This window comes from Phocoena sinus, chromosome 2 (assembly GCF_008692025.1).
Source record: "Phocoena sinus isolate mPhoSin1 chromosome 2, mPhoSin1.pri, whole genome shotgun sequence".
Classification (NCBI taxonomy): Eukaryota; Metazoa; Chordata; class Mammalia; order Artiodactyla; family Phocoenidae; genus Phocoena; species Phocoena sinus.
The window spans coordinates 117,931,602-117,945,074 of record NC_045764.1 but is presented as its reverse complement, the minus strand read 5'-3'; the positions used below and the strand labels follow the sequence as shown (position 1 = coordinate 117,945,074).

At 35.1% G+C, this 13,473-nt stretch overlaps 1 protein-coding gene across 13 annotated transcripts in view; it reads right to left on the bottom strand.

Annotated features, from left to right (window-relative positions):
- The window catches only part of MIA2 (MIA SH3 domain ER export factor 2), a 114,119-nt gene that overhangs the window by 16,096 nt on the left and 84,550 nt on the right, over nt 1-13,473 (bottom strand). For 10 of the 13 annotated variants that reach the window (XM_032622249.1, XM_032622250.1, XM_032622252.1 and 7 more), the window contains 2 exons: nt 11,718-11,846; nt 8,347-8,505 (listed from right to left, as the gene is read on the bottom strand). In XM_032622249.1, coding sequence (XP_032478140.1) covers nt 8,347-8,505; nt 11,718-11,846 — 288 coding nt within the window. The remainder of the gene's footprint in view (nt 1-8,346; nt 8,506-11,717; nt 11,847-13,473) is intronic. The other 3 variants (XM_032622253.1, XM_032622255.1, XM_032622261.1) reach the window with 1 other exon arrangement.

The following is a 13,473-nucleotide window of genomic DNA, read 5'->3' as shown; positions in this document are numbered from 1 at the left end:
GTTCTAATTTACCAATTAGCTAAGAGTAATACAAAATAAAAGAATCAACCCAGAAACCTGTTCAGTGACTATTTAGATGAAATAGGGATGTACTGAGGGCAAACACAGAATATTTTTATAATTTTACTCTAGGTGAAAACAGGGCTAATAGCTAAATACATTTATCAGCATTGCTCCAATTCAAGTAGAGTCTTAGGAGTCATTTAACCCCACTCATTCATAAAGTATAGGACAGTCTCTAAAATTCCTTTACCCTTTCTGTAGAGTTATCCTATTTCATTAAGATTAGCACTGGCACAGGTGCCCCTGTGTTAAACCAAATGGATCAGTTACATTATTTGGAAACACTCTCTATAGAATGGATATATATCTCTTCTATGAAGACGTTAATTCAGAAGCTCACGATTTTGAATTTTCAGTTAGACTTTGAAAATAATGGACACCAGGTTCCACTTCTAGCATGGCAGATTCAGAAGCTCACAATTTTGAATTTTCAGTTAGACTCTGAAAATAATGGATACCAGGTTCCATTTCTAGCATGGCAGAGTAAGCTCATAACAGACTGACCCTCCTACATATAATAAGTCCAGACAATTTACAAAAAATAACTACCTGTAGTGTAGTTACTATAGAAAACAGTATCAAAGTTCCTCAAAAAATTAAAAACAGAACTACCATATGATCCAGGAATTCCACTTCTGGGTATTTATCCCAAAAAAACCCAAAAACACTAACTTGAAAAGATATCTGCATCCCCATATTCACTGCAGCATTATTTACAATAGCCAAGACATGGAAACAACCTAAGAATTCATTGATGGATGAATGGATAAAGAAAATGTATATACACATACAAACAATGGAATATTATTCAGCCATAAAAAAGAAGGAAATCTTGCCATATGTGAAAACATGAATAGACCTCGAGGGCATTATGCTACGTGAAATACAAATCCTGCATGATCACACTTACACGTGGAATCTGAAAAACCAAAAACCAAACTCATAGAAAAAGAGATTCGATTTGTGGTTACCGGAGGTGGGGGGAGAGAGAAGGGAAACTGGGTGAAGGGGATCAAAAGGTACAAACCACCAGTCATAAAATAAATAAGTACTGGGGATGTAATGTACAACATGATGACCGTAGTTAACACTGCTGTATGATACATAGGAAAATTGTTAAGACAATAAATACTAAGAGTTCCCAACACAAGGGAAAAAGAAATGTTTTCCTTTTTTTTGGCTGAGTCACGGGGCTTGTGGTATCTTAGTTCCCCGACCAGGGATCAAACCCAGGCCCCGGGAATGAAACCACCAAGTCCTAACCACTGGACCGCCAGGGAATTCCCAAACTTTTTTTCTTTTATTTTGTATCTATATGAGATGATGGATGTCACTAAACTTATTATGGTAGGTAATCATTTCACGATCTGTGTAAGGCAACTCATTGTGCCGTACACCTTAAACTTACACAGTGCTGTGTGTCAATTATATATCTCAATAAAACTGGAAAAAATCAAAAAATTTGAAAATAATGAAATAAATAGCTGAAGACTCAGGACCATGAACAAAAGTAGACAGATTTGGGAAAGGAGTGGGAACTTGAAAGAAGGGACCCATATGGGGTGAGTTTTCCTTTATAGTTTAGCCTGAAAGCAGACCACAGTCAAACTATAGCACAGAACAGTCAAAATTCACAGAACTTTCTGGCTTGAAAAACCAAAGGACAGAGCTCATGAGAGCCAGAGAAGTGGAACCTAAAATTCTGAGTTTTCTGCCCGAGTCTATTGCTGACCCCTGAACCACACACATGTGAGGCAAACTTAAGCAGTTTTCAGCAAAGGCTAAAAACTGAACTGATATTTCAGCTGCTACCCACCACAGGAGAGAATAAGTCTACAGTTTCACCAACTTAATTGTCTTGTAACACAAAACAAACAACAGTCTTCAGAGAAATACGGTAGAATCCAGAACCTCCACAATGTCTATAATACAATCCAAAATTAATATACAAAGAAACAGAAAAATGTGACCCATTCTTAAAGGGAAAATACAATCAATAGAGGCCATCCTCAAGATGACCTTGATGTTAGAATGACCATACAAGGACTTTAAAGCAGATATTGGGGTTTAAAAAATACTTACAGTGATTTTTAAAAAGTAAGAAATTTCAGCAAAGAAATCAAAACTTAAAAAAAAAAAGGAAATTCTAGAACTGAAAAATACAATATCTAAAATAAAATTGTACTGGATGGGCTTAACAGCAGAATGGAAGTGACAGAGGGAAGAGTCACTAAACTTGAAGACAGGTCAAAAGAAATTATTCAACTGAAAAAAGAAGGGAAAAAAATTGGAAACAAAATGAAAAGAGACTCAGACCTGGGACAACACTGAAATGTCTGAAAAATTACAGGTTTCAGGCAGTTTTTAAAGGGCATGTAAAATTTGTTCCAATTTTATGAATAACAGTCACTACTATTTGAGTTCTAGTCTCAGCTCCTCACCTGGCTGTTTTAACCTAAGATTGTTAGCTAATCTCTTCAGGGACTCAATGCCCTTCTCCATTTAGTAAGGGCACTGAATAGATAAGTGGTTCTTAAAGTTAACTAATCCTCAGAAGCTCCTAAGGAGTTTTTTAGAAATACAGAGCTTACACCTCAATACATAAGGCAAATACTAACAGCCATAAAAGGGGAGATCGACAGTAACACATTCATAGTAGGGGACTTTAATACCCCACTTTCACCCATGGACAGATCATCCAAAATGAAAATAAATAAGGAAACACAAGCTTTAAATGATACATTAAACAAGATGGACTTAATTGATATTTATAGGACACTCCATCCAAAAACAACAGAATACACATTTTTCTCAAGTGCTCATGGAACATTCTCCAGGATAGATCATATCTTGGGTCACAAATCAAGCCTTGGTAAATTTAAGAAAACTGAAATTGTATCAAGTATCTTTTCTGACCACAACGCCATGAGACTAGATATCAATTACAGGAAAAGATCTGTAAAAAATACAAATACATGGAGGCTAAACAATACACTACTTAATAATGAAGTGATCACTGAAGAAATCAAAGAGGAAATAAAAAAATACCTAGAAACAAATGACAATGGAGACACAACGACCCAAAACCTATGGGATGCAGCAAAAGCAGTTCTAAGGGGGAAGTTTATAGCAATACAAGCCCACCTTAAGAAGCAGGAAACATCTCGAATAAACAACCTAACCTTGCACCACAAGCAATTAGAGAAAGAAGAACAAAAAAACCCCAAAGCTAGCAGAAGGAAAGAAATCATAAAAATCAGATCAGAAATAAATGAAAAAGAAATGAAGGAAACGATAGCAAAGATCAATAAAACTAAAAGCTGGTTCTTTGAGAAGATAAACAAAATAGATAAACCACTAGCCAGACTCATCAAGAAAAAAAGGGAGAAGACTCAAATCAATAGAATTAGAAATGAAAAAGGAGAAGTAACAACTGACACTGCAGAAATAAAAAAATCATGAGAGATTACTACAAGCAACTCTACGCCAATAAAATAGACCATCTGGAAGAAATGGACAAATTCTTAGAAATGCACAACCTGCCAAGCCTGAATCAGGAAGAAATAGAAAAAATGAACAGACCAATCACAAGCACTGAAATTGAAACTGTGATTAAAAATCTTCCAACAAACAAAAGCCCAGGACCAGATGGCTTCACAGGTGAATTCTATCAAACGTTTAGAGAAGAGCTAACACCTATCCTTCTCAAACTCTTCCAAAATATAGCAGAGGGAGGAACACTCCCAAATTCCTTCTACGAGGCCACCATCACCTTGATACCAAAACCAGACAAGGATGTCACAAAGAAAGAAAACTACAGGCCAATATCACTGATGAACATAGATGCAAAAATCTTCAACAAAATACTAGCAAACAGAATCCAACACCACATTAAAAGGATCATACACCATGATCAAGTGGGGTTTATTCCAGGAATGCAACGATTCTTCAATATACGCAAATCTATCAATGTGATAAACCATATTAACAAATTGAAGGAGAAAAACCATATGATCATCTCAATAGATGCAGAGAAAGCTTTTGACAAAATTCAACACCCATTTATGATAAAAACCCTCCAGAAAGTAGGCATAGAGGGAACTTTCCTCAACATAATAAAGGCCATATATGACAAGCCCACAGCCAACATCATCCTCAATGGTGAAACACTGAAAGCATTTCCACTAAGATCAGGAACAAGACAAGGTTTCCCACTCTCACCACTCTTATTCAACATAGTTTTGGAAGTTTTAGCCACAGCAATCAGAGAAGAAAAGGAAATAAAAGGAATCCAAATCGGAAAAGAAGAAGTAAAGCTGTCACTGTTTGCAGATGACATGATACTATACACAGAGAATCCTAAAGATGCTACCAGAAAACTACTAGAGCTAATCAATGAATTTGGTAAAGTAGCAGGATACAAAATTAATGCACAGAAATCTCTGGCATTCCTATATACTAATGATGAAAAATCTGAAAGTGAAATCAAGAAAACACTCCCATTTACCATTGCAACAAAAAGAATAAAATATCTAGGAATAAACCTACCTAAGGAGACGAAAGACCTGTATGCAGAAAATTATAAGACACTGATGAAAGAAATTAAAGATGATACAAATAGATGGAGAGATATACCATGTTCTTGGATGGGAAGAATCAACATTGTGAAAATGACTCTACTACCCAAAGCAATCTACAGATTCAATGCAATCCCTATCAAACTACCACTGGCATTTTTCACAGAACTAGAACAAAAAATTTCGCAATTTGTATGGAAACACAAAAGACCCTGAATAGCCAAAGCAATCTTGAGAACGAAAAAAGGAGCTGGAGGAATCAGGCTCCCTGACTTCAGACTATACTACAAAGCTACAGTAATCAAGACAGTATGGTACTGGCACAAAAACAGAAAGATGGATCAGTGGAACAGGATAGAAAGCCCAGAGATAAACCCACGCACATATGGACACCTTATCTTTGATAAAGGAGGCAGGAATGTACAGTGGAGAAAGGACAGCCTCTTCAATAAATGGTGCTGGGAAAACTGGACAGGTACAGGTAAAAGTATGAGATTAGATCACTCCCTAACACCATACACAAAAATAAACTCAAAATGGATTAAAGAACTAAATGTAAGGCCAGAAACTATAAAACTCTTAGAGGAAAACATAGGAAGAACACTCTATGACATAAATCACAGCAAGATCCTTTCTGACCCACCTCCTAGAGTAATGGAAATAAAAACAAAAATAAACAAATGGGACCTAATGAAACTTCAAAGCTTTTGCACAGCAAAGGAAACCATAAGCAAGACCAAAAGACAACCCTCAGAATGGGAGAAAACATTTGCAAATGAAGCAACTGACAAAGGATTAATCTCCAAAATTTACAAGCAGCTCATGCAGCTCAATAACAAAAAAACAACCCCATCCAAAAATGGGCAGAAGACCTAAATAGACATTTCTCCAAAGAACATATACAGAATGCCAACAAACACATGAAAGAATGCTCAACATCATTAATCATTAGAGAAATGCAAATCAAAACTACAATGAGATATCATCTCACACCAGTCAGAATGGCCATCATCAAAAAATCTAGAAACAATAAATGCTGGAGAGGGTGTGGAGAAAAGGGGACACTCTTGCACTGCTGGTGGGAATGTGAATTGGTTCACCCACTATGGAGAACAGTATGGAGGTTCCTTAAAAAACTACAAATAGAATTACCATATGACCCAGCAATCCCACTACTGGGCATATACCCTGAGAAAACCATAATTCAAAAAGAGTCATGTACCACAATATTCATTGCAGCTCTATTTACAATAGCCCGGAGATGGAAACAACCTAAGCGCCCATCATCAGATGAATGGATAAAGAAGATGTGGCACCTATACACAATGGAATATTACTCAACCTTAAAAAGAAATGAAATTGAGCTATTTGTAATGAGATGGATAGACCTAGAGTCTGTCATACAGAGTGAAGTAAGTCAGAAAGAAAAAGACAAATACCGTATGCTAACACATATATATGGAATTTAAGGGAAAAAAAATGTCATGAAGAACCTAGGGGTAAGATAGGAATAAAGACGCAGACCTACTGGAGAACGGACTTGAGGATATGGGGAGGGGGAAGGGTGAGTTTTGACAGGGCGAGAGAGAGTCATGGACATATACACACTAACAAACGTAGTAAGGTAGATAGCTAGGGGGAAGCAGCCGCAAGGCACAGGGATATTAGCTCGGTGCTTTGTGACAGCCTGGAGGGGTGGGATGGGGAGAGTGGGAGGGAGGGAGACGCAAGAGGGAAGACATATGGGAACATATGTATATGTATAGCTGATTCACTTTGTTATAAAGCAGAAACTAACACACCATTGTAAAGCAATTATACCCCAATAAAGATGTTTAAAAAAAAAAAAAAAGAAATACAGAGCTTACCTCCAGAGTTCATGTTCAGAAGGTGTAATATAAATCAACATTGTAAATCAACTATACTTCAATAAAATTTACCCAAAAAAAGGTGTAATGAGGTGAAACCCAAGTATTTGCATTTTTTTTTGAAGTTCCCTAGATTATTTCTGATGATAAGCCAAGTTTGAGAATCACTACACTGGATAGTACTTGGGGAGGTAGGCAGAGCATGTGACAGGGACTCTTGGTACTGACAGCTTGTAAATTCTCAAAAGGAATGTCCTCTACAAAGATATACAGAAATATGATATGCAACAAAACCCTGAAATCACGTTCCTTAAGAAAGGGGCTGTAGTTTATTAATCTTTATTTTTATCACAGCTAAACTTTAAAATGAAAGTTACTCAAGAAAAAGTCCTTGAAAAAAGGATGTTCTATGCCACCTGCTAACAGATTCTTAAGTTTCTAAGTCACAGCATATATATTTCTAAATATAAAAACAATACGAAAAAATATTCAGCTTTCTGTGAATTATTGGGGTATTCATTCATTCAACAAATATTTACTGGGCAAGTACTACAGGTCCAGCATTGTTCTAGGTGCTGGAGATACAGCAGTGAACTAAAGTGACACAAATCTCTGTCTTTATGAAGCTGATATTCGAGTGATATCAAGCCGAGGAAAGTGATATCAAACCAAAGGAGGTACCACTTCATAGAACATACACACTATCAAAGCAAAGGCTAATTCTTGGAATTAAAGGTTTTTTTATCACAGTATTCTTACCTCCAACTCCTCAGGAAGCAATCTGAACTAGTATATTTTTTTAATTGTAACTAATTTATACAAAGCAGGCATAGTTCATTTTACATAACAGTGTCCGTGAAACACTATGCATAAATAAAAGTTTAGCAAGCTGAATAATTTAAAATACATCCCTTGAGAAAGTAGGGGAGATTTTAGTTCTATCAGGAGAACAGCAGTTATTGCCTTACTTCAGGATGTTCTACTGTGAGTCTTCTAGTAAATATATTTATTTTGGCAATTAATCTAAGATATACCGTTCAAGGTAAAAAGACAATTACAGGCTTCCCTGGTGGCGCAGTGGTTGACAATCTGCCTGCCAACGCAGGGGACATGGGTTCGAGCCCTGGTCTGGGAAGATCCCACATGCCGCGGAGCAACTAGGCCCGTGAGCCACAACTACTGAGCCTGCACGTCTGGAGCTTGTGCTCCACACAAGAGAGGCCGTGACAGTGAAAGGCCCGCGCACCATGGTGAAGAGTGGTCCCCGCTCGCCGCAACTAGAGAAAGCCCTCACACAGAAACGAAGACCCACACAGCCAAAAATAAACAAATAAATAAATTTTTTTTTTAAAAAAAAAAGACAATTACAAGAAGGTGAATAGTATAACTGCACAGAAGTGATGAAGGAATTGGTATACCTAGGTTTATGAATGCATACCAAAAAGGAACTCCCTAAAAGATATAAAACTAAATTCTGAGAAGGGCATGCTTAAGATGATGAGGGGGATTTTTTTCACTTTCCTAATTATACATTTCTCCATTGTTTGGATTTTCTAACATAAATATAAACATGTATCACTTCTATGAGCAACAAAAACAATAAAGACATTCCATGGGGCGGCGGGGGGGATGGGGGTGGTGCAGAGAGGACAGCCTTCTGTAATGTGAACAATTATCCCTAATTATTCTATTTGGAAATGTGTGTATTGTTGTTTTCTAATACATATCATGGCTTTTCTTAAGACAGGGCACACACGTTCTCCTCTTTTCTTCCATTCCTATATGTTGCACATACTGCTTGCCTTTCAAATAAACATACTAACATACTCTTTCCATACCTGATGAAGGAATCATCATCCTACGATCTTGTTCCCAGGGAGGTGAAAGGGACCCAGTGTCAGAAGATGCTCTATGAGGATCAGTTAACCTATCAGAGCTTGATTCTCCTCTTTCATTGGTAATCTGATGGTCCAGAGGATTCCCTGGGCCTCTTGAGCCTAATTAAAGAAGAAAAATACAGCTATGTTTTATCTAAAAAAGTATTACAAGATCCATCATCAAATAAAATCCAGACCTTTTTAAAAAGGAAAAACAATCAGATTCCAACAAAGTTTCCCTAAGACACATTAGACTGTAACTCTATCCTACCAAAGCCATTTCTAAGACAAAAAGGAAAAAATAATTGTCATGTACATAAGCAAACACTTGCCTATAAAATATTTTTAAATGTTATCACCATCATTATTTACACATAAAATCAGTGGTTAAATTGAAAATTATAACCACTAAGTCTGAAAAATAAGGGTAGAAAGTAAATTGCAAAGCAATAGATGTCTATACCAGATGTAATAATTACAAAATCAGGTTTTTGTTGCTTAAACTAATATGCCAATAGTCAAAAAGCACATGATGCCTTTAAAACAGTCATCTTAGAGGCTAATATACCTATTTCAATATTTCTGAAACGACTCGAAGTTTGTTTGTTTTTTTTTTTTTTGCGGTACGCGGGGCCTCTCACTGTTGTGGCCTCTCCCGCTGCGGAGCACAGGCTCCGGACACACAGGCTCAGCGGCCATGGCTCACGGGCCCAACCGTTCTGCGGCATGTGGGATCCTCCCGGACCAGGGCACGAACCCGCGTCCCCTGCATAGGCAGGCGGATTCTCAACCACTGCGCCACCAGGGAAGCCCTCGAAGTATTTTTTTAGAACAACTCTTTTAGAAATGTACTCAGATTAACTTAAGAGCCACTCAAAAAACTGGATCTTAATGTTGTAACATGACTCTCTACTTCTGCCCAAAAATGATTTTAACCAGTCTGATTACAAACTTTATATCTGCCAAATAAATCTGGCTTTAAATGGCTTCTAGCAATTTCTAAATATCAAATTCACCTTCAAAGACAGCTCACAACTCTGAAGGCGAGTCTAAAACAAGAGTTTCAAAAACAACAGCACTGTCGAAATAAACACTTTGAACAAGGTAACACTCATTTGGATAAGAAAAACTGACATGCTAACATTAATAAAGAAGGGGAATCATTTTAAAGTTCCTTTCCTATGATCACAGAAAGAATGGTACCTCAATTAATAACCCATATTCAATTAAAATGAAAAATATTAAAAAAATTTTAACATTAAATAACAAAATAATACTTCATCTGTCATTGAAGGGGGAATGAGTTCAAAAAAGTTTTTAAAAAATTGCTTTAATAGAAATCTTTCTACAATGCTTCCCACATTTCAGTACCTCCTTTAAAAGAAGAGACTAAAGCAGAAACTAACACACCACTGTAAAGCAATTATACTCTAATAAAGATGTAAAAAATAAATAACTAAAATATAAATCTTAAAAAAAAAGAGAGAGACTAAAACTAATATGACCTTTTCATGGTAACTTGTACAAGTAAGTATAACCATTTTTTTTTTAATATGTAGTAATCTTTAAAATTGTCCTATCTACTCTCTTTTGTAGAGTCAGGCCAACTGACTTTTATATCAGAACGTCAACTTTTCCTTATTCCTTCTAGCATGTTCATCTTTCTAATCAGTTCATTAGAAGAAAAAGGCTGGGAAAGCAGAAAATTAAATCAATGAGACATGCGCAAGAGTCCATTAGGCTGTTTGTCTAGAGTGAAGGACAGATCTTTAAAGGAGACATTCAAAGGCTTTCTCCTGATTGTTTACTTCCAGAGAACAAAGTACAGGCCAAGTGACTACCAGGTGAAAAACTGCAAACATGAAAACTCTAAAGGTTAAGATTTTTCATTCAGTCCAAAAGTTACATACAATTTACTCTAAAAAGAAATTATTTTCCTATACTCAACCTTATTCAAACATATATCTCATCCAAACTTTCAAAAAAAAAAATGATAACAAGAGGAAGGAAAGGAAAGGAAAGGTCATTCTTCTCGGGTGGGTCACAGAAACTTTTAATTCAAAACAACTCTTTTTAAGACCTGCTGATAACTTACCTAAAACTTCTGTAGCTTTTCTAATGAATAGTAAAACACACTTGCAAATGCTAACCACACTGTATCTTGAAAGTAATTTTAAAAGAAAGGAAAGTAATTTAGATAGGAGAGGAGAAATCAAAGGTAATTTTTACTGTTATTCCAAATATTCAATTGACTACAAGCAATCCTTGACTTATGTCATTCAACTTCCAGTGATTCACATTTGCAGTTTTGCCAATTATATACCCTTATTTCTAGGGCACTGTTTTTCAGACTGCTGGCTACAACCCACTGTGGTACATGAAATTAACTTAATCTTAACTAGCATTCTTTTTTAATGAAATGGAATAGAACTGACTAGAAGATATCAGAAAGCATCAAAAATAGTAAGGGTAGTGCTATTTCATGTGACTGGTTTCAATTATATTTATGTTGGTGTGTGTAATATGACATGATATAAACACAGATTTGGTGCTAAAAACCTAAGACTCTTGATTTTGTAATACATAGGTTTGAATTTTGCTACAACTCAAGGGAAAATTTTAAAGTAATTTGACAAAGTAAACAAAATATAGTTGAGAGATCAAAAGAGTAAAACTCCAGATACACAGGTAACATCAGGGTAAGCGCTGATGAGGTAAATGCAGAAAGATCAATAGCTAATGCTTGGGCTTGAAGTGGCTCTGGAAATTCTCAAAAACACATAAGAAGGTAACAAAGCAGACAATTTGGGGTCAGTTTCTCAAAGTATTAACAAATGATTTAGGTCTCTTTTAGGTTCCCATCAAAACTCTGCCTTCAAGAGAACACTTCTGAATTCCTTTTTTTTTTTAAAAAAAAAAAGGATCTTTCACTTGTTGATTTTCTACCATGAAAAAGACCATGATAATAAGGTAAAAAAGATTTTTAAAATTCTATATTCCAATAATGTTTCATTAAAATACAATCATATGTATCCTTTATAAAGTGATATATAGTATAATACAGTTTTTAAGAAGTTAAAATATGATTTTAAAAGATATATATCAAGTCCTTGAACAAAATGTAATCCATTATAACAGTGTTTCTAAGGGAAAAATATATTCAAATTAGATGTCACAGAGCTCCTTTTCCAAACAAAAGTAACCCAGAATAAGTGCAAGGAATGCCTGTATTTTGCAAAGGTTTATTTTAAAGATCATTTTAAAGATAAGTTGAGATGAAAATATAAAGTAAGGAAGAAATCTAGAGTAATAAAGATGTTTAAACAATATACCTCTTCCTCCTCCCCCTGGAAGCAAAGGTGAGAGTCTGAGTGGACCCTCCAACAAAGTTGGAGGGGAGAGAAAAGCTCTCATTTCAGGTGAAGGTCGACCCAATGGTGAGGGACCATATGGGGAATGCTCTGGAATAATTAAAACAGCATATTTAAATTCATAGTTTCAATTACCTACACTACAGATTAGAATCCCATTTCAACAATTACCTTCAGGTTATTCTATTGCCAATTTAAGTTTAATCCCTGTCTTAAATACTAATCATGCCTTGGGTTTTGCTGATATGGGATAGAATTAAATATTGAACCCTCTGTTTTTAAAGTCTATCTACCAAATGGATACTTCAGTCAATAAAAACATCATCTCCTTGGTAACTAATACACTTGAATAACCATACAATATTAAGCAAAGGACATCATATTTTAGAGTAGTAAGAGGACTTGAGGGGCATGAAGTTTGTTTGGTTTTGTTTTGTTTTTAATGGCAGTATGTTTCCAGATATTTAAGCTGGTGAAGGTTGTAACATGGAAGGGCTCTGTTTAAATCAGGGCCAGCCCCAGATAGGCTGTGTTGGGCCATGAATTACTTGAGAAAAGCTCACATTTTGAAAAGTAGGAAAAAAAAACCCCACAAAATACTCTGAAACATCAGAAATTACTTTTGATTCATCACCAGTGAAAATTCAGTTTACATAAAATAATTCATTAAATAAATCACTTTATCTATAAACCATATAACCAAGAAGAGCCTTATCATTTTACAAACTTCACCATTCTCAAATAATGGTTATACTTCCAAAGATCAAAAATCAACAACATCAAAAAACAAACAAACTTAAATGCCACCAAAATAACACTTTTCAAAACATGTTAAATTTTATTATGTAGCTTATATAATATTCAAATATAGTTACAACAAAAGATCAAAGCATAATTTACCCTGAGACTTTTTTGCTTTAGATTCAGATAAAAATTCCTTCTGAATAATTCCCCCCACTCCAGATTTTGTTCCTATTTGAAATCCATAACAATCTTCTATTTTTTAATGTAGAAATACTTTCATTTTAATGAAACTGGACTCTCAAAAGTGATTTTTATAACTTTTCAACAGTTATTAAAAGGGGAATCTACCTATATAAAAATAAGTTTGTTTTCACTGCCCTAGAAGCTTAATTCCAATTCAACCAAAATTATTTGGAAAAATTTTAACTATTTGGAATAGTATGAGATCATAAAGATGCTAACTCATTAATGAATGGACAGAAATATTAAATACATCTTACAAAGAACTGTTTCTTTTAGGGATAATTAAAGAAATCAAAACTCATATTATTAAGGTTTTCCCAACTTTTTAATGAATACTTTTAAATAATTTAAAACCAGTTGTTTTAATCTTATTTTTATAATTCAAGCAAATTCCAAAGAATAGTTAATATATAAACAGTCACAATGCTATTCCATTTAAGCAATCCTTATTCATTCCCCAAAAAAATAACTAATGAGTACCTTACTATGTACAAAGCACTTTGCTTCTCAAGGAGCTCAAGGTACTAAACATACTTTATCTTACCAAATGCCACTGAGAAAAGGAGGCAGCCATTATTTACATTATTGCGAGAGAACAAAACTCAGAAAATTGGGAGACCATGAGAGAACTCAGATTAGAACCCTAGCTCCAAAATCTAAAATATTTATTAGCAGTGTTAATTCACACTAATATAAACTATATATGCAATATGTATAAAAACACATGCAT